Here is a 24,674-nt window from a genome sequence, read left to right as displayed (position 1 = left end):
ACCATTGAGTACATTTACATGGAGTGATGCCACAAGAAAGCAGCACCCCTCATCAAAGACCCCCACCTTCCAGGCCATGCTGTCTTCTCACTACTACAACTGGGCTGTAGTGAGGCTTTATAAGGCATTGGTCAGGCCACACTTGGAGTATTGTGAGCAGTTCTGGGCTCTTATCTGGCCTTGGAAACAGTCCAGAAGAGGTTCATGAGAATGATCGCAAGAATGGCAGGGTTAATGTATAAGGATCATTTGATGGCTCTGGACCTGTACTCACTGGAGTTTAAAAGAATGAGGAGGGGATCTCATTGAAGATATCAAATATTGAAAAGCCTAGATAAAGTGGACTTAGAAATTATGTTGATTAGTAACATTGTCAAATGTTATTGGTAGGAGTCAGGAGAATGAGGTTGAGAGGGAAAATAAATCAGCTATAATAAAATGGTGGAGTAGACTTGATGGGCTAAATGGCAGAATTCTGCTCCTATGTCTTATGGACAGGAGGTACACAACTCAGGTTCAGGAACTGTAATCACCCTAGAACTATCAGGCTCCTAAACCAGAGTAGATAACTTAATTCACCACAACTCTGAACTGATTCCATGACGTACAGACTCATTTTCGGGGACACTTTACAACTCATGTTCTTGGTATTTCTTTACTTGCAGTTTGCCTTCTTTTGCACATCTTTGTCAGTGTCTATCAGTTTAAAACGTATAGTTTTTCATAAACTCTATTGTATCTTTTTCTTTCCTGTAAATGCCTGGAAGAAAATTATTTTTAAGGTAGTATATGGTAATATATACGTATTTTGATAATAAATTTACTTTGAACCTGCGGAAATGGAGACCCTGTGCGTGCTGCCCTGGTCCATGGTGCCAGAGGTCATGGATTATTTGTGATGACCCTGTTATCGGGTAAAGAGGCTCCGAGCCCTATCATTGGCCTCAAATTAACGGCATATTGCGCAAGGATAACGTGAACGGCCCTTCAGCTCTTCCCATCGCGCCTCTCCCCTCCCTGACCCTTTAATTGTCAGGGGCCGCCCCTTTAAGCTGCCAGTCACGTGTCCGGGCGGGGCGGCTGGTGACTCCGTGATGTTGCGAACGGCAGTAAGTCGCGGCCTGCGCTCCGGCTGCCGGTTCTGGATTCCAGCTTCAGGTCGCTCTTGTCGGGCGCCGCTGCGTCCAGCCTCCGGCTTCCGGAGCAGCCTGGCCCGGCCCAATGTTCAATCAAGGAGAAGAAGCCTTGGGTCCTGGAGTGGAACGAGTCTGGGTGAGAGGGAGGGCCTCGGAGAGACTCGCCCCTCCCCCACCAGATAGAACCCCTCCCCCCAACCGGGCACAGCCCGCCTACCTTCTCTTCCCACCCCACCTCACCTCAAGACAGACCAGGTGCCCCACCGTCTCCCCCCTTTCACAGGCCCCTCTGGATTACACACCTGGCAGAGCAAACCCTGGAATCCAGCCCCCAGACAGTCTACACCCGAACTGGGCTGGCTGGAGGCGACGCATTCCAGACTGCTCTCAGACTAGGCTAACCGGCCCATATCACTTGCAACGTAGGACTAGGCCATTTGTCCCATTGAGTCAATGCTGGACAGGAGCAATTCCATCTCCTACATTCCATAACTGCCACCCCCCCCCCAACAAATCTACCACTTAGCTGAACATGGGCTGGGGGGGGGGGGACTTGCAGCGGGAAATTGACGCACTAACCAGCACATCACATGTGAATGACTCCCAATTTGCTCAGTTGACCTATTCCCTTATCTACCACCCACTGTTCCCCATCTGAACCCCACCTATTCACCACCTGCCCCTTCAGCCCTTATTTCTACCATCTATCCAGTTTAGTCCAGCCCATTTCCCTCAGTCTACTCTCCCAATTCCTCCCTCCCCCCCAGTGTGTCCGTGCCCCACTTCTGTCATTTTTGTTTACAACCTGGTTTAATTTTCCTTTTCTACTCCATCCATCCCCCCCCCCATGCATTTCCTTAAGTACTCCTGTTTCATGATCTGCCCTTCCCATTGTCTCCTCCTCGCTGATGGTCTGCTTTCTGTTTCCTCTCTAGCGCTGCTGGCTACCATCGGCATCTTCCAGTGGGGTGAGAAACAGTTAGCATCAGAGGATGAGATCATACTCCTCATCAAACACGCAAAGGTCTGCTTCTCCTATGAGCTCGGGCACCTCCTCTCCTGGTCAAGATGGGATTTCCCACCTCAGCCAGATTTCAGGTTCTCTCAAACAATGGGATGGACATCTGTCATTCTTCTTTGGCTGTGCATTTCACTGAGGGATGGTTGGTAGTGAGGGAGGTCGCACTGCATGAAGAAGCTCACACTTTCTTGTTAGTAACCCTGTATGCCAAGAGACCAGGGTTCAATTCCCTAATGTGGAGATAGTAACTTTCAGCCAGGGCTAACTGCCTGCCCCTCTTCCAAGGATACATCCGTGCCTGGCTGTCCTTGGAGAGGGAGTATGCAGTCACAATGGGAGTTTTCTGGGAGCGGGGGGGGGGGTGGGCAGGGAATTGACTTTTATAGACAGTAGTAATCATATCTTTATTTGAATTTATTCACTGTTGTAAATACTGAATGTGTATTTTTTGTGTAAATGAACTTCTGTAGTTTTGTAAAAAAGGGGCAGTACTGAGGGAGGGTCACTAAAGGGTGGAGCTGAGGGAAGGTTGCATTGTGGGAGGGTTTGTACTGAGGGAGCATCACACTGTACGAGAGGCAGGGCTGACAGACATCAATGGGGCACAATTACTCTGGTTGCAGTGACTCCTCGAGCCTACAGGTACTGGGGAATCTGTTTCTTTGATGGGTTGAGTGACGTTGTATCTTCCTGTGTAGTTGAGTGCAGCCAAGGGAGAGCTGAAGGATGCAGAGCGGATTTTGCACCAAGCCCTTCACATGGCCCAGCAGGCACAGAACAATCAGGCCATCAGCTATATCTACTGCCAGGTAAGGGGCAGGGCTCTTCACCAACAATGGTCACTCCGACTCCTGACACCAGTTCCTAGACAATGTGGAATGGAAGCTCTATCTGGGGAGGGAAGACGAGTTGGTGAAGGAGTGAGAGGTGAGGAATTTGGCATATCAGACAAGCATATGTAGAAGGAAACAGACAGCTAACCTTTTGGGTTGTGACCCATTAGCTGGGCTGAAAGAGTAGATGGGAGATGGATGGTATAACGAGCTGAGCTGAGGGCTGAAGAGAGCAGAGATCACAGAGGAAGAGTAGTGAGAGAGGATCTGAGAATTCCCATCAGAGTGAAGCGAAAATCTCTGAGAGTGGACATATGACATGTTAACGAGACTTTGCAATGGAGTAATAAAGTGGAGATGAGACTATGGATGCTGGAATCTGGAGCAAGACATAGAGTGCTGGAGGAACTTGAGTGTCAAGCAGCAACTGTTTGGGGAGGGGGAGTGAGGGAAAGGAATTGTCGACACTTGGTTGAAAAATGCATCCTATGTCAGCATTTCCTTAGATGCTGCTCAAGCCACTGAATTTCTCCCGCAGATTGTTTGTGGCTGGATACACGAGAGCGGGGACGTTCCACTGTTTGTTGCCCAGAAACTGTGACCTGCGTACTGTTGACCATGATTATATTCTAATGCTGCTCCCTCTTATACTCTGTGCAGATGGCGAACCTGGCCTTCCTTCATGGAGATCTCCTTAGCGTAAGTGAGATCAACAATGGCAGCCTCCCTGATCCTTGGTCTTATCTTTTCCTCCAGTCCTTTGACCCACCCTTCCAAAACCTCTTGACTCCCAAATATAGATATCACCTGTTTCCCAACCACTACTGAACCTGAACTTTGGACAGCTTTGGGTAGCAGCTAGCAAAATGCTTTACAGTGCCCCCTGCTCTCGGGTTCAAATTCCGTTGCTATATGTAAAGAGTTTGTGGATTCTCCTCATGACCATGTGGTTTTCTTCTAGGTTCTCTAGTTTTCTCCCGCATTCCAAAGAGTGTGAGGGTTAGTAAGTTGTGGGCATGCGACGTTGGTGTCGGAGGCATGGCAACACTTGTGGGCTGCCCCCAGCTCATCCTCAAACTGTGTTGGTTGTGTTTGCAGGCAAAGCTTTTCACCGCATTTTTCAATGTTTTCATGCACATGTGACAAATGTAACTTTAAATCTTTATATCTCATCCCCCTCCTTGGGTCTACGCTGGTAACTTGAGCTCACTTTTCATTCTCTCCCTCACAGGCTGAACTTCTCTTCAAAGCAACAATGAGTCAGTTACTTGGGTCGGGAATGCAGCAGGTAAGCGTCGATTAACAGGTCTTCAATGGCAAGAATCACAGCTGGGTTTGGGTGTCCATCCCTAGTGATACCCCGGAGAGGGTCGGGGGAGGTGCCACATCAAACTGTCCCTTGAGGAAGATGCTCCCAGGCGCTGGTGGGGTGGGAGTTACAGGAATGTGGAGGGAACCTGTGAGTGGTGGTGTGTCCGTGTGCCTGCTGCCTTCGTCCTTGTGTGGGGGATGTCTGGGATTTGGGAGGTGCTGTCAGAGCAGCCCAGGTGAGTAACTACAGAGTGTGTTGTAGACTGTGGGGGATGAAATGCTTGGGGCCTAGCCGGATAGACATTCTGGAATGTCGTCCACTGACCATCCCCCCCAAAGCCCTCGCTACTTTGTGTCCTGACACATCTCTTTATGTTTCTCCTCGTCTCTTCATTTGTCTCTTGCCTCCCTCTTCTGCACCTTCTCATCCCCTCTGTACCCTTCACTCATCTCTACCCCTTCCCCTCTTCCACCTCCCCACCCATCCTCTCCCACCTACCCCTCCCACTCCCTCCCCTCTCCTCTGACCCTCCCTCCCTCCCTCTTCCTTTGTCTCTCTAGGATGACAACGCCCTCATTGAGATATCCCTCAAGTTGTGCAACATCTATGCCACCACTGACCGGTGAGTGTGAAACAGAGGCAGCTGCCAGATCTCCCCTTGATATAGCTGAAGAACTGGTCCCCCTTCCTCCCTACGCCTGCTCCTCTGCTCAATCCCTTCAGCAACCAGGTACAGGACCTAGGGGCACTTTCAGAATTGGAGAGTGACTCAGGTATTCTATCTGAGGCAGGGGGTGGGGGGGAGGGTTCAGTTGCTGCTCCAACCTTCAACCCGAGCAGCTCCACTGAGAGGGGTGAGAACTTGCTGTTGGTCAACTTGAAGTTAATTTTGGGACAGGAGGAAGGTGCATCCTCTGGAGTTAGAACAGGGCGAAGCCATTCAGTCCCTGAAATCTGTTTGATCAACGTGGTGTATCTCCTTCTGCACCCTTTGATTCAGTGAACCCTGATAACTATTAGTATTCATCCATCTCACTTTTCTGTGTTTCTATTGACTCCATCTTGAAAAAATTTAAAAGGGGCAACTTCTTCACCCAGAGGGTGGTAGGAATGTGGAATAAGCTGTCAGAGAAATTGGTCTTGTTCTACCTCAATGCACTGTAATTAATTCATCTGTATGAAAAGAATGCAAGATAAGCATGTAACAAAAACCAATTCCAATTTAGCTACAAAGATAATGGCAATAATGACACTTGAACAATATTTGGACAGGGTACATGTGTAAGAAAGTTTAGAGGGTTTTGGATCCAGTGATATTGATCCAGAGTTTCTTCAAAAGTCAAAATGAGGCGTAATTCTTGTAATTATAGCAGTTTATTAGGTGTTTGTAACAATCGAAAATAATGGTAACCAACTCGCACTACTTTAAGGAAGGGAGAAAAAATGAACAAAGAAAAGACTAAATAAATTATGGGTGTATTATACTAAAAATTAGCTTACTAGAGTGATAAAGCACATTACTGTGATAAGAGGTAGCCTATGAAATAGCCACATTCAAGTGGCATGATATCTGCTGCAGAAAAATTCAGAATCTTCCAGAAAAATACAGAATCTGCCGTAATAAAATTACTGGAAGGAGGGATCAGGGTGTGAGGGGGTAGAGTCCCAAATTTTCACTCCCTTTGCATGAGGAATTGCTTCTTGACTTCCATCCCTGACTGTTTGAAGCAGGTTTTAACACCCACTTTATCTGAGGCTCCTTCCCTTCTTACCTGAGGAAAGGGTTCCCCTCGAGTTCACCAACTGTTTTTGGTATTTTAATCCCTCAGTCAGACATTCTCATTGAGTCGCAGTCAGATCTCATGGAAGAGTCAGCAGTGGAAAGGGTGAGCATCTTTAAATTCCTTGGTGTCAGCATCTCCAAAATCTGTTCTGGGCCCAACACAATGATGCAGTCCGAAAGGGGGGGGGGGGGGCACCAGAAACTCTACTTCATTTAGAGTTTGGAGAGATTTGATACGTTGCCAAAGACCCTTGCACATTACTACAGATGTACATTAGAGGGCATTCTGGCTCCAGTGCACAGGATCATAAGAGGCTTCAGAGGGTTGAAGACTCAGCCAGCTCCATCACAAGCACAACACTCCGCATCAGCGAGGACATCTTCAAGAGGTGGTGCCACTCTCACTACCCACCTCGTTTCCTTCTCCTATCACCTCCAGACTCCGAGCCCTCACCATCCAAGAGATGTCCTCTTTTCCTTATGATCATCGGAGGAGGACAGGAGCCTGACCCACACTCAACAATTCAAAAATGGCTTCTTGCCCTCCTCCATCACATTTCTGAACAGTCCATAAACAATTTGGTTTTATGGACTATCTTTGTAATTTATGGTGATTTTACATCTGCGCTGTACTACTGCCACCAAACAACAAATTTCACATATTCTAAGTCAGTGATAATATATTTAATTCTGGTTCCTTCTGTCTCTTGAAGCAGTTACCTATGATGAATGGCTGACGTTTGTGCTCTTTTACTTTCTGACACAGGCACTATTTGGCAGTTGAAGGATACAATTGGTGCATCGAGACACTGGAGGAGAAGGTTCAGCATGAGGAAGCAGTTCCTGAGGAAGCTTTGTCAGGTAGGTTTGTTGGTCTGTGGGATCATTTGCAGCTTTGTCCACAGCTGGTCAGCCCTAGTGTCTCCTGCAGCACAATGAACTTGGCTCCCCCACTGCGTAAATACTCACACCAGGCCCCCCCAGTGACGGCAGGATGTGCTGTCTGGAATGCACTGCTATTGGTAATTTGTTTATTATTGTTACATGTACTGAGATACATTTGTGTGCCATCCATTTCCATGTGTAAATACATCAAGGTAGTACAAGTGGAAAATAAAAGGCAGAATATAGTGTTACAGTTACAGGGAAAGTGCAGTGCAGGTAGACAATGTGCAAGGGCCACAGCGAGGAGAGCAAGAGTTCTTATTTTAGCTTATAACATCCATTCAAGAGCCCTGCAACAGTGGGATAGGTGTCCTTGAACAGTTACATCAGAACTAGCAGGAGTCAGCCATCTGGTCCATGGAGCATGCTCCGTCATTGGTAAGATTATGGCTGATCTAGATTAAGGGTGATGACTTGGGTCCACCTCCCGCCTTTTCCTCTCAATCCTTAACCCTGCTGTGCAAAAATCTATGTAACTATGTCTTAAATGGGGTGCCATGATAGTGTAGCATTTAGAGTGACACTATTACAGCTTGGGGTGTGTTCAATTCCGGTGCCATCCGTTAGAAGTTTGTATGTTCTTCCTGTAAATGTGTGGGTTTCCTCTGGGTACTCTTGTTTCCTCCCGTAATCCAAAGATGTACTGGTCAGTAGGTTAATTGGTCATTGTAAATTGTCCTATGGTTAGGCTAGGGTTAAATAGGTGGGTTGCTGGGCTGTGCTGCTCTTTGGGCCGGTAGGGCCTGTTCTGTGCTCTAAGTAAAATATAACACATCTTACTGACTCAATGAGGTAACCTCTACTCCTTCCCTGGGTGGAGAATTCCACAGAGAAAAACAATTTCTCCTCATCTCTGTTCCAAATCTATCCCTCTCCCCCAAATCTTAAAGCTATGTTCCTTAATTCTGGTCTCACCTGCCAGTAGAAGCAACTTTCCTGCCTCTGTCCTATTTATCCCTTTCATAGTTTTATAAGTTTCTATAAGATCCCCTCCCATTCTTCTAAATTCCAGTGAATATAGTCCCAGGCAACTCAATATCTCCTCATGTTAAACAGAATCGGAAAATACCATAAGATGTTGGTCTAATTCTACTCCTTTCAGCCCATCGAGTCTCTCCACCATTTGATGACAGCTGATTTATTTTCCCTCTCAACCCCAATCTCCTGACTTCTACCGATAATGTTTACACCATTACTAACCAACCTCTGCTTTAAATATACCCAATGATTTGGCTTTCACAGCCATCTGTGGCAATGAATTTAACAGATTCACGACCTTTTGGCTAAAGAAATTCCTTCTCGTATCTGTTTTAAAGGGACATCTTTCCATTCTGAGGCTGTGCCATCTGGTCCTAGAGGATACCACTTTAGGAAACATCTTCTCCACGTTCACTCTATCTAGGCCTTTCAATATTTGATAGGTTTCAATACGTTCCCCTCTTTCTTCTTAATGCCAGAAAGTACAGGGTTAGATCCATCAAACACTCCTCAAATGTTAACCCTTTCATTCTTGTGAACTTTCTCAGGACCCTCTCTAATCCCAGTATATTCTTTCATAGATATGGGGCTCAAAACTGCTCACAATAATCCAAATGTGGTCTGACCTACATCATATGAACCCTCAGATTACATTTTTGCTTTTAACTTCCTAGTCCTCTCGAAATGAATGCTAACATTGCATTTGCCTTCCTTACTACTGACTTAACCTGTAAGTTAATCTTTTGGGAATCTTCCACTAGGACTCCCAAGTCCCTTTGCACTTTTGATTTCTGAAATCCTTTCCCCTTGAGAAAATAGTCTATGCCTTTAATCCTTCTATCATATTGTATGATCATGCACTTCCCTACACTGTGTTCTATCTGTCAGTTCAGTGTTTGTACCCTTAGACTACCAAAATAGGATAACAGATGTTGTTTTACCAGTTTGCATTTGGCCTCTGTAGCAACAGAGAAGTACGAGGACAGATGGGTTGGTGTGGGGGTGAGAAGGGAAGCTCTAGAGGGCAGTCTTGGACAGATACTCTGGTTGTCTGGTCTACATTGGGCAGAGGAGACCACATCGTGGGGTTGATGAAATACTGGTGAAGTTAAGAATAGACCAGGTGACTGTTTCACTGGGTATGCATGCTCAATTCATCTTGAGCTTCCGGTTCCTTCTCATTGAGAGACTAGAATATAAAAGCAAGGATGTAATGCCGATGGAACATCTGAACAGCAAAGATGCATACAAAAGAATGCTCTTCATCGACTACAGCTCTGTATTCAATCTTATCATACCCTCAAAACTAATGTCCATCTTCAGGACATTGGCCTTAATACCTCCTTGTGCAACTAAATCTTTGATTTCCTCATTTGAAGACTCCAGTCATTTCAGATTGGTAACAACATCTCCACAATCTCCAAGCACAGGTGCACCACAAGGCTGTGTGCTTTGCAACTTGGTGTACTCGTTTTATACTTACGACTGTGCGGCTAAGTACAGCTCCAATGTCATATTTAAGTTTGCTGATGACATCACAAATCAGCCTTTAGGAGAGAGGCTGAAAATCTGGCTGAGTGGTGCCATAAGAACAACCTCTCACTCAATGTCAGCAAGACCAAGGAGCTGATATATTGACTTCAGGAGGAAGAAACCGGAGGTTTGTGAGCCAGTTCTCGTCGGGGGGAATCAGAGGTGGAGAGGTTCAGCACCTCTATGCTTTCCTCGGTGTTATCATTTCAGAGGATCTGTCCTGGGCCCATCACGTAAATGCCATTACAAAGAAAGAGTGGCAGCGCTTGTACTTTCTTAGAAGTTTGCAAAGATTTGGCAAGTCATCTAAAACTTGACAAACTTCTATAGATGTATGGTGGAGAATACATTGACTGGTTGCATCACGATCTAGTATGGAAACACCAATGCCTTTGAACAGAAAAGCCTCCAGAAAAAGTAGTGGATGTGGCTGGTCCATCATGCATAAAGCCCTTCCCCACCTCTGAGCACATCTACTTGGAACTCTGTCACATAAACTCAGCATCCATCAGGGATCCCTACCATCCAGGCAAGAAAATCAATCTCAGGGTTGTGTATGATGACATATACGTTACGTACTTGGAGTTGTCATTGTTCCTCTCCGCACCTTGTAGCGCATCGGGCAATGACCTTGCCATTTACTTGGCATTTGTCTGTTTTTTTTATGAAGCAAACCAACCCAGCACGGATGGAAAGTGTGCAAGGAACCAGCGAGATTGGAACCCAGGACCACTCGCCTCGAAGTCCAGTGCAGATGCCACTACACCATTTGCCAACCATGTACTTGAAGAAGGTCCGTCAAGTGCTCCTCATACATACCCTTTCATTCTTGGAATTATGAACTTCCTCTGGACCCTTTCTGATGCCAGGACTTCCTTTTTTGGATATGAGATCCAAAACTACACAGTCTGACCAAAGCCTTATAAAGTTCAAAACTCAAAGTAAATTTGTTATCAAAGTACATATATGTCACCATATACAACACTAAGATTCATTTTCTTGCAGGCATTCACAGTAAATAAAGGAAACACAATGAAAGATCACCCCAACAGGATGGACAAACAACCAATGTGCAAAAGAAAATGGCCTGTACAAATGCAAAAAGAAATAATAATAGTGATGATAACCACTGAAGTCAGTCTAACTGACCTGTAATTTCCTTTCTTCTGCCTGCCTCCCTTCTTAAAGAATAGAGTGGCATTTGCAATTTTCCAGTCCTCAGGAACCATTCCAGAATCTAATAATTCTTGAAGGATCATGACTAATTCCTCCACAATCTCTTCAGCTACCTCTTTCAGAACCCTGAAGTGTAGTCCATCTGGTCCGGATGATTCAACTACCTTCATGCTTTTCAGTTTCTCAAGCACCTTCTCCTTAATAATAGCAGCTGCACTTATTTCTTCCCCCGACACTTGCAGTCCTTGCATTCTGCTAGTGTCTTCCGCAGTGAAGACTAATGTTAAATACTTATTAAGTTCCTCCACCATTTCTTGGTCTCCCATTACTACCTCTTCAGCATCATTTTCCAGTCATCCAATATCTACTTTCTTCTCTCTTTTACTCTTGATATATCTGAAAAAAACTTTTAATATCCTCTTTTATGTTATTGGCTAGCTTACCTTCGTATCTTTTCTCTATGGCTTTTTTAGTTGTCTTCTGTTGGTTTTTAAAAGCTTCCCAATCCTCTACCTTGCCACTAATTTTTGCTCTATTATATGTCCTTCCTTTTGCTCTTATGCTGTCTTTTGATTCCCTTGAAAGCCACGGTTGCCTCATCCTCCCTTTAGAATACATCTTCATCTTTGGGATGTATCTTTCCTGCACTTTCTGAATTTCCCCCGTAAACACCAGCCATTACTGTTCTGTTGTCATCCCTTTCCAATCAACATTCACCAGCTTCTCTCTCATGCCCTTATAATTCCCTTTACTCTGCTGTAAAACTGGTACATCTGACTTTAACTTCTCCTTCTCAAACTGCAGGGTGAATTCTATGGTGAATGCCTCTGAAAAGTTCTTTTAAGCTTCCTAATCAAATCTGGGTCATTGCACACCACCCAATCCAGAATTGCCTTTCCCCTAGTGAGCTCAACTACAAGTTGCTCAAAAAAGCCATCTCATAGGCATTCTACAAATTCCCTCTCTTGGAACCAGTACTGACCGGATTTTCACAATCTACTTACATATTGAAATCCCCCATGATTAAAACAACATTTCCCTTTCTCCCCTTGTAATTTGTAGCCCACATCCTGGCTACTGTTCAGATACCTTTATATAACTACCATCAGGGTCTTCATTTACCCTTGCAGTTTCTTAACTCTGCCCACAAGAATTCTACATCTTCCAATCCTATATTACCTCTTTCCAAGGATTTGATTTCAATTTTTTTATATCAATAGAGTCACCCCCCCACTCCACCTGTCTGCCTATCCTTTTGATACAATATGTATCCTTGGATGTTAAGCTCCGAGGTATGATCTTTCAGCCACGATGTAGATGCCCACAACATCCTACCTGCCTATCTCTAACTGCCTCACAAGATCATCTATCTATTCCGTATACTGTGTGCATTCAAATATAACATCTTCAGCCCTGTATTCATCACCCTTTTTGATTTTGGCCCCCCGTTATATTTTAACTCATCCCACTGACTGCAATTTTGCCCTTCCACCTGCTTGTCCTTTACAGTCTCACAACACATTGTATCTAGTTGTGCACCAACTGCCCTATTGTCAGCCCTATCACTCTGGTTTCCATCCTCCTACCAAATTAGTTTAAACCCTTCCCAACAACTTGGTAAGGATTTGGTCCCCCTTGGGTTCAGGTGTCCTTTTTGTACAGATCATACCTTCTCTTGAAGGGATCCAAATCATCCAGAAATCCAAAATGCTGCTGACTGCACCAGTTCCTCAGCCGTACATTCACCTGCCAAATCATCCTATTCTTACCCTCACTGGCTTGTGGCACAGTCCCAGTCCAGAGTTTACTCCCCGGAGGTCCTGATTTTTAGCTTACGCCTAATTCACTATATTCTCTCTTCAGGACCCCTTCCCATTTCCTAGCTATGTTATTGGTACTGATATGTACCATAACTTCTGGCTGTTCACCTTCTCCTTTCCTCTCCTGACAATCACCCACAGGACCTCCCTCCCGCAACTGACAGGTGACTATCTCCCCATAGCTCCTATCTATTATCTCAGTTTCCCAAAGGTTATTTAGCTGCAGCTCCAGTTCCTTAACAGGGCCTCTAAGGAGCTGCTGTTCGATGCATTCTGAGCGGATGTAGTTATCAGGGAGACAGGAGGTCTCACCAATTTTCCACATCTCACATGAGGAGCATACCACTACTTGTAGATCCATTCTCAGTGCACTAGCTATGTACTAACAGGAAAAAAAACTTACTGGAAACTTGTTAACTTTTTTTCTTAGAGCCTCTGCCTGTGCTTGCCCAAGCCTGCTGTGGGGGGAGGTGGTTTTGGGGGTCTGATCAAGGTGACAGAGATGCTGGTGGGGTTGTGGGTCGTGGGGGTGGGGAAGGGATCAGGGTTGGTGGGGTTGTGGGTCGTGGGGGTGGGGAAGGGATCAGGGTTGAGGGGGGTTGTGGGTCGTGGGGGTGGGGAAGGGATCAGGGTTGGTGGGATTGTGGGTCGTGGGGGTGGGGAAGGGATCAGGGTTGGTGGGGTTGTGGGTCGTGGGGGTGGGGAAGGGATCAGGGTTCGGGTTGTGGGTCGTGGGGGTGGGGAAGGGATCAGGGTTGCCAGGTGGGTAAGGGAAGTGATGTAGAGGTGAATTTTAGGGTTGGGGCATTGTTGATGGGGTGGGTATCAGGGGTGTTGGGCCGTTGTTGATGGGGTGGGTACCAGGGGAGGGGGAATCGGGGTGGGGTGACATGCCTGGCGTTGTTGGAGTGACGGCTCTGTTTGCTGTGTTCAGCAGAGGAGCGGGAGAACACACGTCTGCTGCTGGCCATGGCCCAGGACTCCTGCGCTCGCTACCTGCTAAGCCGGGGACAGTTAGAGCTGGCCACCACTCTGTACCAGAAGGCGCTAACCATTGCTCAGGATGTGCACGGCGAGGCACACCCACAGGTGAGGGGCTCTTCCAGCAACTAGCTGCCCCCTCCGTGCTCTCCCCAGCCCGCGCATTGATGCCACTCCCATAAAGGTCCCCATTGTGTTATGTAGCGTGGAAGCAGGTCCTTCGTCCCAGCGTCCATGTTGACCAATGTCTATTTGAGCTAGTCCTATCTACTTACATTGTTCATGACCATCCACTATATAGCCCCTCTCTAAACCTCTATAAGGTCACTCCTCAGCCTCCTTCTCTCCAGGGAAAATAGTCCCAGTCCATCCACACTCCAGTCTCTCCTTATAACTCAAGCCCGGCAACTCTGTGTGAGTCTTTTCTGTGCCACCTCCAGCTCACCTACAGTACTTCCTGTCCCCACACTTACCTAGTCCCTATCACCTGCGTGCTGAGGACATGTGGATAGTTTACTGAAGGTAGCCACACCATGAGAGATGGCTCTTAAGACACTGCAATGATGGGTGAGCACCAGGCAGAGGAAGTAGGTACAGGCAGGTAGGACAGGAGACCCCTGCAACAGACACACAGCATTGGACACTGCTGGGCAGATGGGTCCCTGGGACAAAGCAGCAACTGCCAGAGTTGTGGCTTAAGAGAGGAGGAAAAAGTCTGGGGTGAGGGTCTTGGTTGTAAGGGCAAAGGGTGTGTGCTGCAGAGAGATGTGGACACAGCTCAGGACCTCACAGAAACCAGCCTTCCCTCCATGTGTCTACACTTCTCATTGCCTCAGTAAAGCAGCCAACATTATCAAAGACCCCAACCACCCTGGACAGATATTCTCATCTTCGCTCTTCCCATTGAGTGGAAGACACAAAATCTGTAAACATGTACTACCAAGCTTCTGTCCAGCTGTTAGATCTATTGAATTATCATTCCCTAGTATGATAATATGAACTCGAGCTCAAAACCTACCTGTAATGACCTTGTACATTATTGTCTGCCTGCACTTTCTCTGTAACTGTAACACTTTATTAAGTCCTATCTCAGCCTGAAACGTCAACTGTTTGTTCATTTCCATGGATGCTGCTTGGCCTGCCATGTTCCTCCAGCATTTTGTGTAGCTTTGCAATCCCGGTACCTGCAGAATTTCTTGTGGTTTATATTGCGTCCTGTTATTGTTTTCCTGTGTATTACCTCAATGTACTGAAGTGTTAAAATGATCTGTGTGGATGGCATGCAAGGCAAGTTTTCACCAATTTACCAATTATCATGGCCTCTTACCAGGTGAACATAAAAGTATGGTTTAAGTCACAGAGTCATACAGCATGAAATAAGGGGTCCAGGACCTCCAACCCACTCCAATGATAGTTCGTTCATGTCATCCAAAATTGCCATCTAAGCTAGTCCCATATGCCTGTGTTTGGCTGAACCTTTCCTATTCATGTACCTGTCCATGTTGTTAAATAATGTTTCAGTATCTGCCTCAAACTCAAACCTCTTCCTCTGGCAGATGCCGGAAATCTATAATAAAACCAGAAGATGCTGAAAATACTCAGAGGTTCAAACCCAGTTCTGAAGGGCCTTTGCGTCTGTTTGTCTTCTCACAGATACTGCTTGACCTGCTGAGTATTATCAGTATTGATTGTTTTTATTCCATAATAGGATATTGTCTCTCTGATGCCAGGTCCATGCATTTGTCAGAGTGGCTCTAGATAGGGAGTGTCAATGATACCTGAGGGTGGGGAGAGGGAGCAGGTCCTACAATGTGCATTTAAAGTTGGGAGATAAATTGAAAAGTTCAGAATCTTGGGATTACTTCCCATATCCAGTGTATGTGAGTATCAAAATATTTAAGTTCTTTCCTTGTTCTTTCCTGAACCAGCAGCAAGAGGTATTTGCAAACAAAAACACTTTGCACATGTTAACAGTTATAAAATAAGCTACTTTATTAGGATTATATGGTCAGCCAACCAGTCAATGAATCGATCTGTACAATGCTGGAGAGATTTCTCTCTTTCTCTCCCTCTGTCTCCTTGCAATGTGGTACAGGAACAGAGTACACCAGCTGAATGTGAAATGGGCATGCAGGAGAGAGGGATTTAGATGTTGGAGCAATGTGAGCGGTTCTTGGAGAGGTGGGATGTGTACAGGTATGATAAGTTACATCCAGGCAGCATTGTTATGAGTTGTGGTGACGGAGAAGTGCCGGACTTAAGGTTTATGGGATCTTGCTTTTTTTTCTGTGATGAGGTGTGTGGCGAAAGGGGTTCAGTACCATTTTGTGGTTATGACCCAGAGCTGGTGGGAGGATATAAATGAGTGGAAAAAGGACGAGAAGACCAAGGAGGAGAAGCTAAGGATCAAAACAAAACACAGTGGAAGTCACAGGAGGAACACCTGGGGTTACAGTGTGACTAATGCAAGGAGGACTAACCCTGTTCAAGGGGCATGGTTCTGTGTCTCAATATGTAGAGTATTACAATGAATTGATACATTGATTTATTACTGTCACATGTTCTGAGGTACAGTGAAACACTTTGCATGCCATCCATGCGGATCATTTCAGTTATTTCAGGTACTACAAAGGAAAATAGAATGTAGAATAAAGTGTTATGGTTACAGCGAAAGTGCACTGCAGTCAGGCAATAAGGTGCATGGCAATGAGAAGGTAGATTGTGAAGTCGAGTCTATCTCATCAGACTGGTCAATAGTCTTATAATAGCAGGACAGAAGTTGTCCTGGAGCCTTGTGATAAGTACTTTAGGGCCAGTATATCTTCTGTCTGATGGGAGGGGGAAGGAGAGAATGTCGGGGGTGGGTGGGGTCTTGATTATCAAGGCAATGAGAAGTGTGATCAGAGTCCATGGACTGTTTTTCATGAAATGTCTGATAAGGTAGATGAATTAATCATACAAAAAGTAAAATAAGTGTGATATAGTTGCAATTTATCAAGATGTGGTTTCAGGATGATCAAGGATGAGAATTCATTCATAGGGACCTGATATTCAGTGAAGACAGGTGAAAGATGTTATTAAACTAAAATACAAAGATGCTGCCAGGATCAGATTTGTGTGGATGCTGTTTATTTTTAAATTTTTATTCAGAGATACAGCCCAGTAACAGTCCCTTCCAGCCCAATTACACCCATTGACTTACTAACCCATATGCCTTTGGAACGGGGAAGGAAGCCAGAGCACCCGGAGGAAACCTATGCAGATATAGGGAGAATGTACAAACCTTTTACACACAGCAGTGGTTGCTGGCGCTGTCAGAGCATTATGCTAACCACGGTGTTACTGTGCTGCCCCAATGTTGGGTCATTGATTGTGTTGCCGGTTGGGTGAAGTGTTGCTGTGGGGTCTCGGCCCAAAACATCAACTGTTCATTCCCCTCCATAGATGCTGCCTGACCTGCTAGGTTCCTCCAGAATTTTGTGGGTATTGATGTCCCTGCTTTTGACTCCCTCTCCCCTGTGTCTCACTCTGTCTGACAGGCAGTGGTACTGCTGAATGACCTGGCCACCGTGCTGGACATGAAGGGCTGCTACGACCAGGCCTACAAGTACATCAGCAGGGCATTCAGCCTGGCGAGGGAGACGGGCCACACTGATGAGCACAGGATCCTCAGCAACATGGCCAGGATCCTTGTCCATGCAGGTAAAGATTAGCTTTATTTGTCACATTTACATTAGTGAAATGCCCCATCTGCGTCAATGACCAACACTGGCTGAGGATGTGCTGGGGGCAGCTTGCAAGTGTTGCCATTCTTTCAGTGCCAGCATAGCATGCCCATAAATTACTAACCCACACGTCTTTGATATGTGGGAGGAAACCAGAGCATTCAGAATAAACTCACTGGTCATAGGGCCAACCGCACGAAGGACTCGGGGAGAGCAGGGGAGGAGGACTGTGTGTCTATGTAAACAATAATTGGTGCACAGCCGTGAACATTGTGAATAAACACTGCTGCATGGACTTGGAGCTCCTTTTGCGGTAAAGTGTAGACCGTTCTTTCTCCCGAGGGAATTCACGATGATAATAATTATGGCTGTATACGTTCCCCCGCAAGCTAAAGCTAAGTTAGCATTGGAAAAGCTACATGATAGCGCCAACAAACAGTTCATGGCTCACCCGGACAGAGTGATCACTGTAGCAGGGGACTTCAGTCACACTGATCTTAAACTGGTCATGCCCAAATTTTACAAAAATGTGAATTTCCCGACACGAGAAAATAACATACTAGACCAAGTCTACACAAGTATTCCAGGAGCATTCAAAGCGACCCCATCTGCACACCTAGGACAATCGGACCGTATCACCCTCACACTGACCCCAGCTTACAGACCACGGATCTGCAGAGTAAAACCAACTATCAAGACAGTACATGTGTGGTCTGAGGAAGCCACCTCAATGCTGCAGGACTGTTTTGACAACACAGATTGGAGCTTGTTTGCAAAGGGAGCAGACCTGGAGGAATATGCTGGTTCAGTCCTAGGATATATTAAGTTTTGCACAGAAAATGTAATAATACAAAAGACAATTAAGGTGTTTCCCAATCAAAAGCCATGGATTAACAGCAATGTGAGGGCACTACTCAGGGAGCGCGATGCAGCCTTTAGGTCAGGAGACAAACAAGCCTACAGTGAAGCACTGTTGGTTAACATTGTTTAGGCTAGTTTTTTCTTTTGGGGTATATTTTTATATATTTTTTTCCTTTTTCATGATTTTTTTTCTCTTTTTTTTAATGTATATTATATTTGTATCCTGTATGATTGGGAGGTTTAATACCCATGTGTCAACTGGGTTTATATTTAAATATGTTAATTATAACAATGTAATCCCAATAACTTTGTATCAATATTATGTTTACCATTATGAAACCAATAAAAAGATTGAAAAAGAAAATAAAGAAAATCATCCCCGCAGTATGTGGAAAGGCATCAAGGCACTGACAGACTACAAAACCAATAATCTGCTGCCAGATGATGAGGCCACACTGCCTGATGTCCTACACCAGTTCTTTGCCCGCTTTGATACTCAGAGGGGGGAGGCTGCTCAACTCATCAACCCACCTGACGATGAGTCCACACTGGTCCTTAAGCAACATCAGGTGAGATCCACCCTGAGGAAAGAGAATGCGAGTAAGGCAGCTGGCCCAGATGGAGTGCCCGGCCAGGTACTGAAAGCATGTGCCAACCAGCTTGCTGAGGTGTTTACAAGTATATTTATCCTCTCACTGCAACAAGCTGTTGTTCCAACATGCCTTAAAACCTCCACCATCATCCCAGTGCCCAAAAAATCAGCTGTGAAGTGCCTGAATGACTATCGCCCTGTAGCGCTGACACCCTTAGCCATGAAGTGCTTTGAGAGACTTGTGCTCTCACACATGAAGGCTATAATCCCACCTGATCTGGACAAATGCCAGTTTGCCTATCGGGCAAACCGCTCCACAGAGGATGCAATCACAACAGCCCTCCATATTGCTCTGACTCACTTAGAGGAACCTAACACTTATGTGAGGATGTTATTTGTGGATTTCAGTTCTGCATTTAACACAGTCATCCCCCATAAACTGGTCAGCGAACTGAACACTCTTGGCCTTGGTTCCTCCCTATGCTCATGGGTCATGGACTTTCTCACAGACCGACCACAGCAAGTCAGAATTGGTAAGCACACCTCCACCACCCTCATCTTAAAAATAGGCACCCTGCGGGGCTGTGTGCTGAGCCCTATGCTCTATACACTCTTCACACACGACTGCACCCCCATCTACACCTCTAACTCCATAACTAACTTTGCGGACGATACCACGGTGGTTGGCCTGATCTCGGATGAGGATGAAACAGCCTACAGGCTTGAGGTAGATCATCTGACGGAATGGTGTAAGGACAACGACCTGGTCCTTAACACTTCTAAAACAACAGAGATGATCATTGACTTCAGGAGATCAAAGGACAGAGTACACCCCCCCCCATATACATGGAGAGGTAGTGGAAAGTGTGGAAAACCTAAAGTTTCTTGGAGTTATGTTGTCAAAACAGCTGACATGGACCACCAACACCTCACTGCTTGTAAAAAAAAAAGGCACAACAAAGATTCCTCTTCCTCAGAAAGCTGAAACAGGCCAAACTCCCACCAAAGCTGTTGCTTAACTCCTACAGAAGCACAATTGAAACCATCCTGACCAACAGCACCACAGTGTGGTATGTTAGCCGCACAGCCACTGAGCGACAAGACCTGCATCGCGTGGTGAAGGCAGCCGCGAATTGTCAGGATGGAGCTCCCAGGCCTGGTCACCATCTATCCCAGCAGACTCAGGAGGAAAGCAATCAGCATAACCAGAGACACCACATACTCTGGCCACTCCCTGTTTGACCCGCTGCCGTCCAGCAAAAGGTTCAGGACACTAAAAGCCAGAACAAATAGACTGAGGAACAGCTCCTATCCCAGAGCTGTGGCCTCCATCGCACCACTCCCACAGAACAATGACTGAAACTGTGAGCACACACATGCACACACAAGGACTCAAATACTTGCACTAAGGGCACTTTGTGCATTACTGTGATATTCTGGTGCTGCTGCAACTTATTTTCTGCTACTTATTTAATACTTGTTTTTATTACTGTCTTGTTTTTACCTACCGCTCTATTTAATTGCCTGAGAGGAAGCCAAACAGAGTTTCATTGTACCTATGTATAATGACAATAAAGATAGTTCAACTCAATAAAGGCTCCTTACAGATGATGGCAGAAATTGAACCCCGATCTTCTGATCGCTGGTGCAGTAAAGCATTACGCTAACAGTTATACCACCATATCACCCATTACTTGGCCTCAGACCAGGGAGACCCTGGTGAAGTGGCTGGCTCTCCCCAAGAGAGGAGGAATGGGGGGGTGTTCTCTCTCCAGGAATATACGAAGGACTGAGGGGACTGACTGGCTCTCCCAAGAAATGGAGGAAGGACTGAGGGAGGGACTGAGGTGGTCAAGACTTATTTGGTCAGAATTTTAAACAATCTACAAGATAATTGGGAATAAGAGTCAGAGAGATCTGGGCCAAATGCAAAGAGACTAGCTCAGCATGGACACGTTAGGCTAAAGGGCCTGTTTATGTGTTGTATTAACTTTGTGACTCTCAAACAGGAACTGGAATCAGCCATTTTAAACTTTGAGCTTGCTCCAATATGGAACTACATCACAGTTGATCTGCCTCATCCCCATTTTCCTAGACTATTTCCATCCTGTGATTCATAGCCATCAAACCTTGTTCTGCATAATTTTCAAAGGAATTCAGACAATTCTTGGATATGAAAGGTTTAGAGGGATATGGGCCAAACGTGACCAAATAGGACAAGCTTAGATGGGCCGAAGGGCTTGTTACCATGCTGTATGACTCCATGACTCAGCCTCCACTGCTTTCTGGGGCAGAGAATTGTGGCACAAAGCTGATGTTTCAAACTGCACTGTTGGAGGGGCTGCCTGTAAATCGAGGCCACAAAAGGCCCTGCCTTCTCAGGTGGATGTCAATATCCAACAAAACTATTTCTTGAAGGAACAGGGTAGGTCTCCCCCATGTCCCTGGGCTAATAAATACTTCACAGCTAACATAACAAAAATAAATGACGTGGTGAGTCTTGACACAGGGTCGTTGGGTCGTACAGCCCATCATGTTAGGCCAACCAATATTCCTATCTAAGCTAGTCCTATTTGCCTGCATTTGGCCCATATCATCCTTGCAAACCTTTCCTATCCAAGTAACTCCCTTCCCCTGTTACTGGTGAGGAGGAATTCTTATCCTGAATTTTCCAGCAGCCCATTTCCCAATTGCCCATTTCCTAATCTGCCTAAGTGTGAGTTGAAGTGGCAAACCCCGGGATAATAAGATAGGAGTCGCTGGCTCTCAGGCCAGCACTTCATGTGCTTCTGTCTCCTGGATCCAATTGCATTTACTTAGTACCTTCAATACTGAAGGACAGGCGAGAAGAATTCCAGGAACAGGAGCTGGCAGGTTCAGGATCCAGAGGGTAGGTAGGTTTATTAAGGGGTCGGAGGGGAAGTAGTTGGGGGAAGAGGGGTATCGAGATTCAGAGAAGAAACATCCCTCCTGCATAGCGTCCATTTCTCGCTGAAAGTGGCCACACAAGCAGAGAAAGTGAAGAAGGCAGCATGTGCAGAATCCCTTGTGTTTATGACTTGCTGCTGCTCTCTGAAGACTCCGAGGGATGCCTATCCGGAAGAAGTTTAAATCTTCTCTTCAATGGGAATTTAGTGAAACACTATCTCATTGCTCCCCCTTTGTGTGCTGCCCTGCAACTCTTCAACCATGTACTCACCCAGACTCGCTGCCACAGTCCCGTATCCTATTAGATTCCTCTTCCTCCAGCCTTTTACCTTTCCCACCCACCTGACTTCACCTATTGAATGTTTATTCATTTCCATAGATGCTGCCTGACCTGCTGAGTTCTTCCAGGGTTTTCTGTGTGTTAGATATGGTGTGCTTGCCTTCATTAGTCAGAGCATTGAGTATGTGTCAGGAATGCATATAGCAGTTGGTTAGGACGCACTTAGAGTGTGTAGTTCTGGTCACCCCATTACATAAAGGATGTAGAGGCTTTGGAGAGGGTGTAAGAGAGTTCACCAGGATGCTGCCTGGATTAGAGAGCGTGTACCCCTTTTTCAGTTGTGATTAAGGGTGTCAGCTCAAAATGTTGACTGTTCATTTCCTTCCATAGATGTTGCCTGATCTGCTGAGTGCTTCCAACATTTGATGTGTGTTCTGTGAGCTACAGAGAAAGTTTGGACAAAGTCATTTTCTCTGGTCTGAGACTGAGGGGAGACCTGATAAGTTTACAAAATTCTGGGAGGCATAGATGGGGTAGACGGTCAGTCTCTTTTACAGAGAAGAAATGTGAAGTACAAGAAGACATGCATTTAATGTGAGAAAGGGTAAATTCAACTGAGGTGTGCAGGACAAGTTTTTCATTCACGGATGGTGGTGGGTGGCTTCCAGGGATGGTGGAAGCAAATGGGATTGTGGTATTGAAGAGGCTGTTAGACATAGGAATATGCAGGTAATGAAAGGATATGTATCATGTGCAGGTTTTTGACAAGGGCATGCTGGGTTGTAGGGCCTATTCCTGGGTTGTACTTTTCTGTGTTCTGTATAAACTGCCGGGAAGCCACAGCTGACAGTGGCCAGATCCTTTACATCATCCACCACTTCTGCTTTCTGACAGGGAACTACACTGAAGCTAGGAAGGTCTACGAGGAGGCCCTGAAACAGGCAAAGTTGAAGGGCGATGAACTGGCAATGCAGCACATCCAGGAGGGTCTGGAGGAACTAGATGCCAGCACTCACAGCTCCCATGGTCAAGGACAGGCAAGGCATCAGTGACAGAGATTTACACTGCATTATCTACAGCCCCAGAATGGTTCTTCAGGACACTGCCCCGGTGGTTTGGGATTTACCAGAAAGGTCAGCACGTTACAGGCTCTGGTCCAGATATTGCAGCTCTAAGTCCGGGCCAGGACTCCAATATACTACTGAAGGGGGCAGTACCAAAGGATCTCAGCACTGGCAGGGGCAGTACTGAGGGAGCCTTGAAATGCCAATCTTTCTATGAAGTGAGGTTTTTCCTGTATCTGTGCCTGACACTGATTTTAAGGAGAACCAGGAATTTTTAGATTGTTTATTGGTTTTTGGGCATTAAGGGGTACTCTGGAGTTGTACAAAATAAAATTTTTATCTATAACTGTGTGTCTTTATATTAACTGATCCAGAAAAAATCATGTACCTGAGACATAGCTGTTTAAGAACATAAGAACTGGGGGCAGGAGTTGGCCATCTGGCCCATAGAGCCTGATCCTCCATTCAATTAGATCATGGCGGATCTGGCTAAGGACTCATCTCCACCTACCTGCCTTTTCCCCACAACTCTTAATTCCTCTGTTATGCAAAAATCTATCCAGCTGTGTCTTAAATAAATTTAATTTGGTAGCTTCTATTGATTTCCTGGGCAGAGAATTCCACTACTCACTGGGAAAAACAGTTTCTCCTCATCTCCATCCTAACTCCACTCCTCCAAATCTTGAGACTACGTCCTTTAGTTCTAGTCTCACCTAGCAGTAGAGACAACTTTCCTGCCTCTACCTTATCTATTTGTGAGGAGCAGTTGACTTTCGATAGGTTCCAGTTAACCAGTGGGAGCCATGCAGAGTCAGTAAACTATTGCTTGTGCTCAGAAATTCAGTGGCACTTGGTATATTGCAGTCTGATCAACACAATGAGACACGGGCTAGGGGATTTTAAAACCAGAGGGCAGAGGTTTAAAATGAGAGGGGAAAAAAGTTAAAGGGATCCGACGGGTAAATTTTTCCACATAAAGGATGGGAAGCTGCCAGAGTGATTATAATTACAATGTTTAGAAGACTCTTGGATAGATACATGCACAGGACAGGTTTAGAGGGAATATGGACGGGCAAATAGAGCTAGCTTAGATGGGTAACTTAGCATGGACGAGATGGGCCAAAGGGCCTGCTCCTGTGCTGTGTGGCTCTAAGCCTCTGGCCTTGGGCAGGAATTGACCTGCTGTTGACAGGCCTTCAGAGTACTGACCCTCTTGGATTGACTCGGGCCCCATCATCATCAGCGAGCCAGAGGGAGATGGAAGGTCACAGCAGCACCGAGTTCAGACCTTTTTCATTCCGCAGCATTGTGTGCGGGAGCAACATGTAGTATTTCATCACAAAGTAAGCCTAATGAAGTCACCAATGAAAGTCTGTCAGAACCAGAATCTGGTTCAGCATAACTGACTCAGATAATGTGAAGTTTGCTGTTTTGTGGCAGCAGTACAGTGCAAGAAATAGTTTCCAGTGCAGGAAGCCCCTGACCCATCGCTTAGTGCCAAACCATGAGGGTCTAGGCAGGAACTTTACATAAAGCCTTCAGCCCCATGATGGGTCTTCCTCTGCATCTCTCCACCAACCTCTGGCTCCTTCCCCACTGACCACCGGCTTCCTCCCATCATTTCCTCCCCTGACCACCCGACCCCCAGTTCCCTCCCACTATGAAGCCATTTGCCATCTTCACTATTTCCCCTCTTCTGGGACTCT

The 24,674-nt window shown here is 45.9% G+C and overlaps 1 protein-coding gene across 5 annotated transcripts; it reads left to right on the top strand.

Annotated features, from left to right (window-relative positions):
- Nucleotides 1-1,068: 1,068 nt before the first annotated feature.
- On the top strand, nt 1,069-24,595 carry ttc19 (tetratricopeptide repeat domain 19). Of its 5 annotated transcripts, none has more exons than XM_063060772.1 (11): nt 1,069-1,109; nt 2,072-2,160; nt 2,856-2,966; nt 3,651-3,689; nt 4,222-4,278; nt 4,863-4,924; nt 6,852-6,946; nt 10,212-10,334; nt 13,475-13,626; nt 17,058-17,220; nt 22,799-24,594. In XM_063060772.1, the coding sequence occupies exons 3-11, from the start codon at nt 2,916-2,918 to the stop codon at nt 22,954-22,956; spliced, it is 900 nt and encodes a 299-aa protein (XP_062916842.1). In that variant the 5' UTR covers nt 1,069-1,109; nt 2,072-2,160; nt 2,856-2,915; the 3' UTR covers nt 22,957-24,594. The 5 variants fall into 5 exon arrangements, with proteins under 5 accessions (XP_062916842.1, XP_062916806.1, XP_062916823.1 ...); XM_063060736.1 differs by having other exon boundaries at nt 1,076-1,272; XM_063060753.1 differs by lacking the exon at nt 10,212-10,334 and having other exon boundaries at nt 1,076-1,272; nt 22,799-24,593.
- The last annotated feature ends 79 nt before the right edge of the window (nt 24,596-24,674 follow it).

Source organism: Mobula hypostoma, chromosome 1 (genome assembly GCF_963921235.1).
Source record: "Mobula hypostoma chromosome 1, sMobHyp1.1, whole genome shotgun sequence".
NCBI classification, from domain to species: Eukaryota; Metazoa; Chordata; class Chondrichthyes; order Myliobatiformes; family Myliobatidae; genus Mobula; species Mobula hypostoma.
The sequence above is the reverse complement of the archived record's forward strand: the minus strand, read 5'-3'. Positions and strand labels throughout refer to the sequence as shown.

Excerpts from the sequence above, each read along its gene's own strand:
- ttc19 (XM_063060736.1), top strand. The coding sequence starts at position 1,095 with ATGTTGCGAACGGCAGTAAGTCGCGGCCTGCGCTCCGGCTGCCGGTTC. Across the intron at positions 1,273-2,071 it reads CTGGAGTGGAACGAGTCTGG|CGCTGCTGGCTACCATCGGC; the intron begins GTGAGAGGGAGG and ends TTTCCTCTCTAG. Across the intron at positions 3,690-4,221 it reads TTCATGGAGATCTCCTTAGC|GCTGAACTTCTCTTCAAAGC; the intron begins GTAAGTGAGATC and ends TCTCCCTCACAG.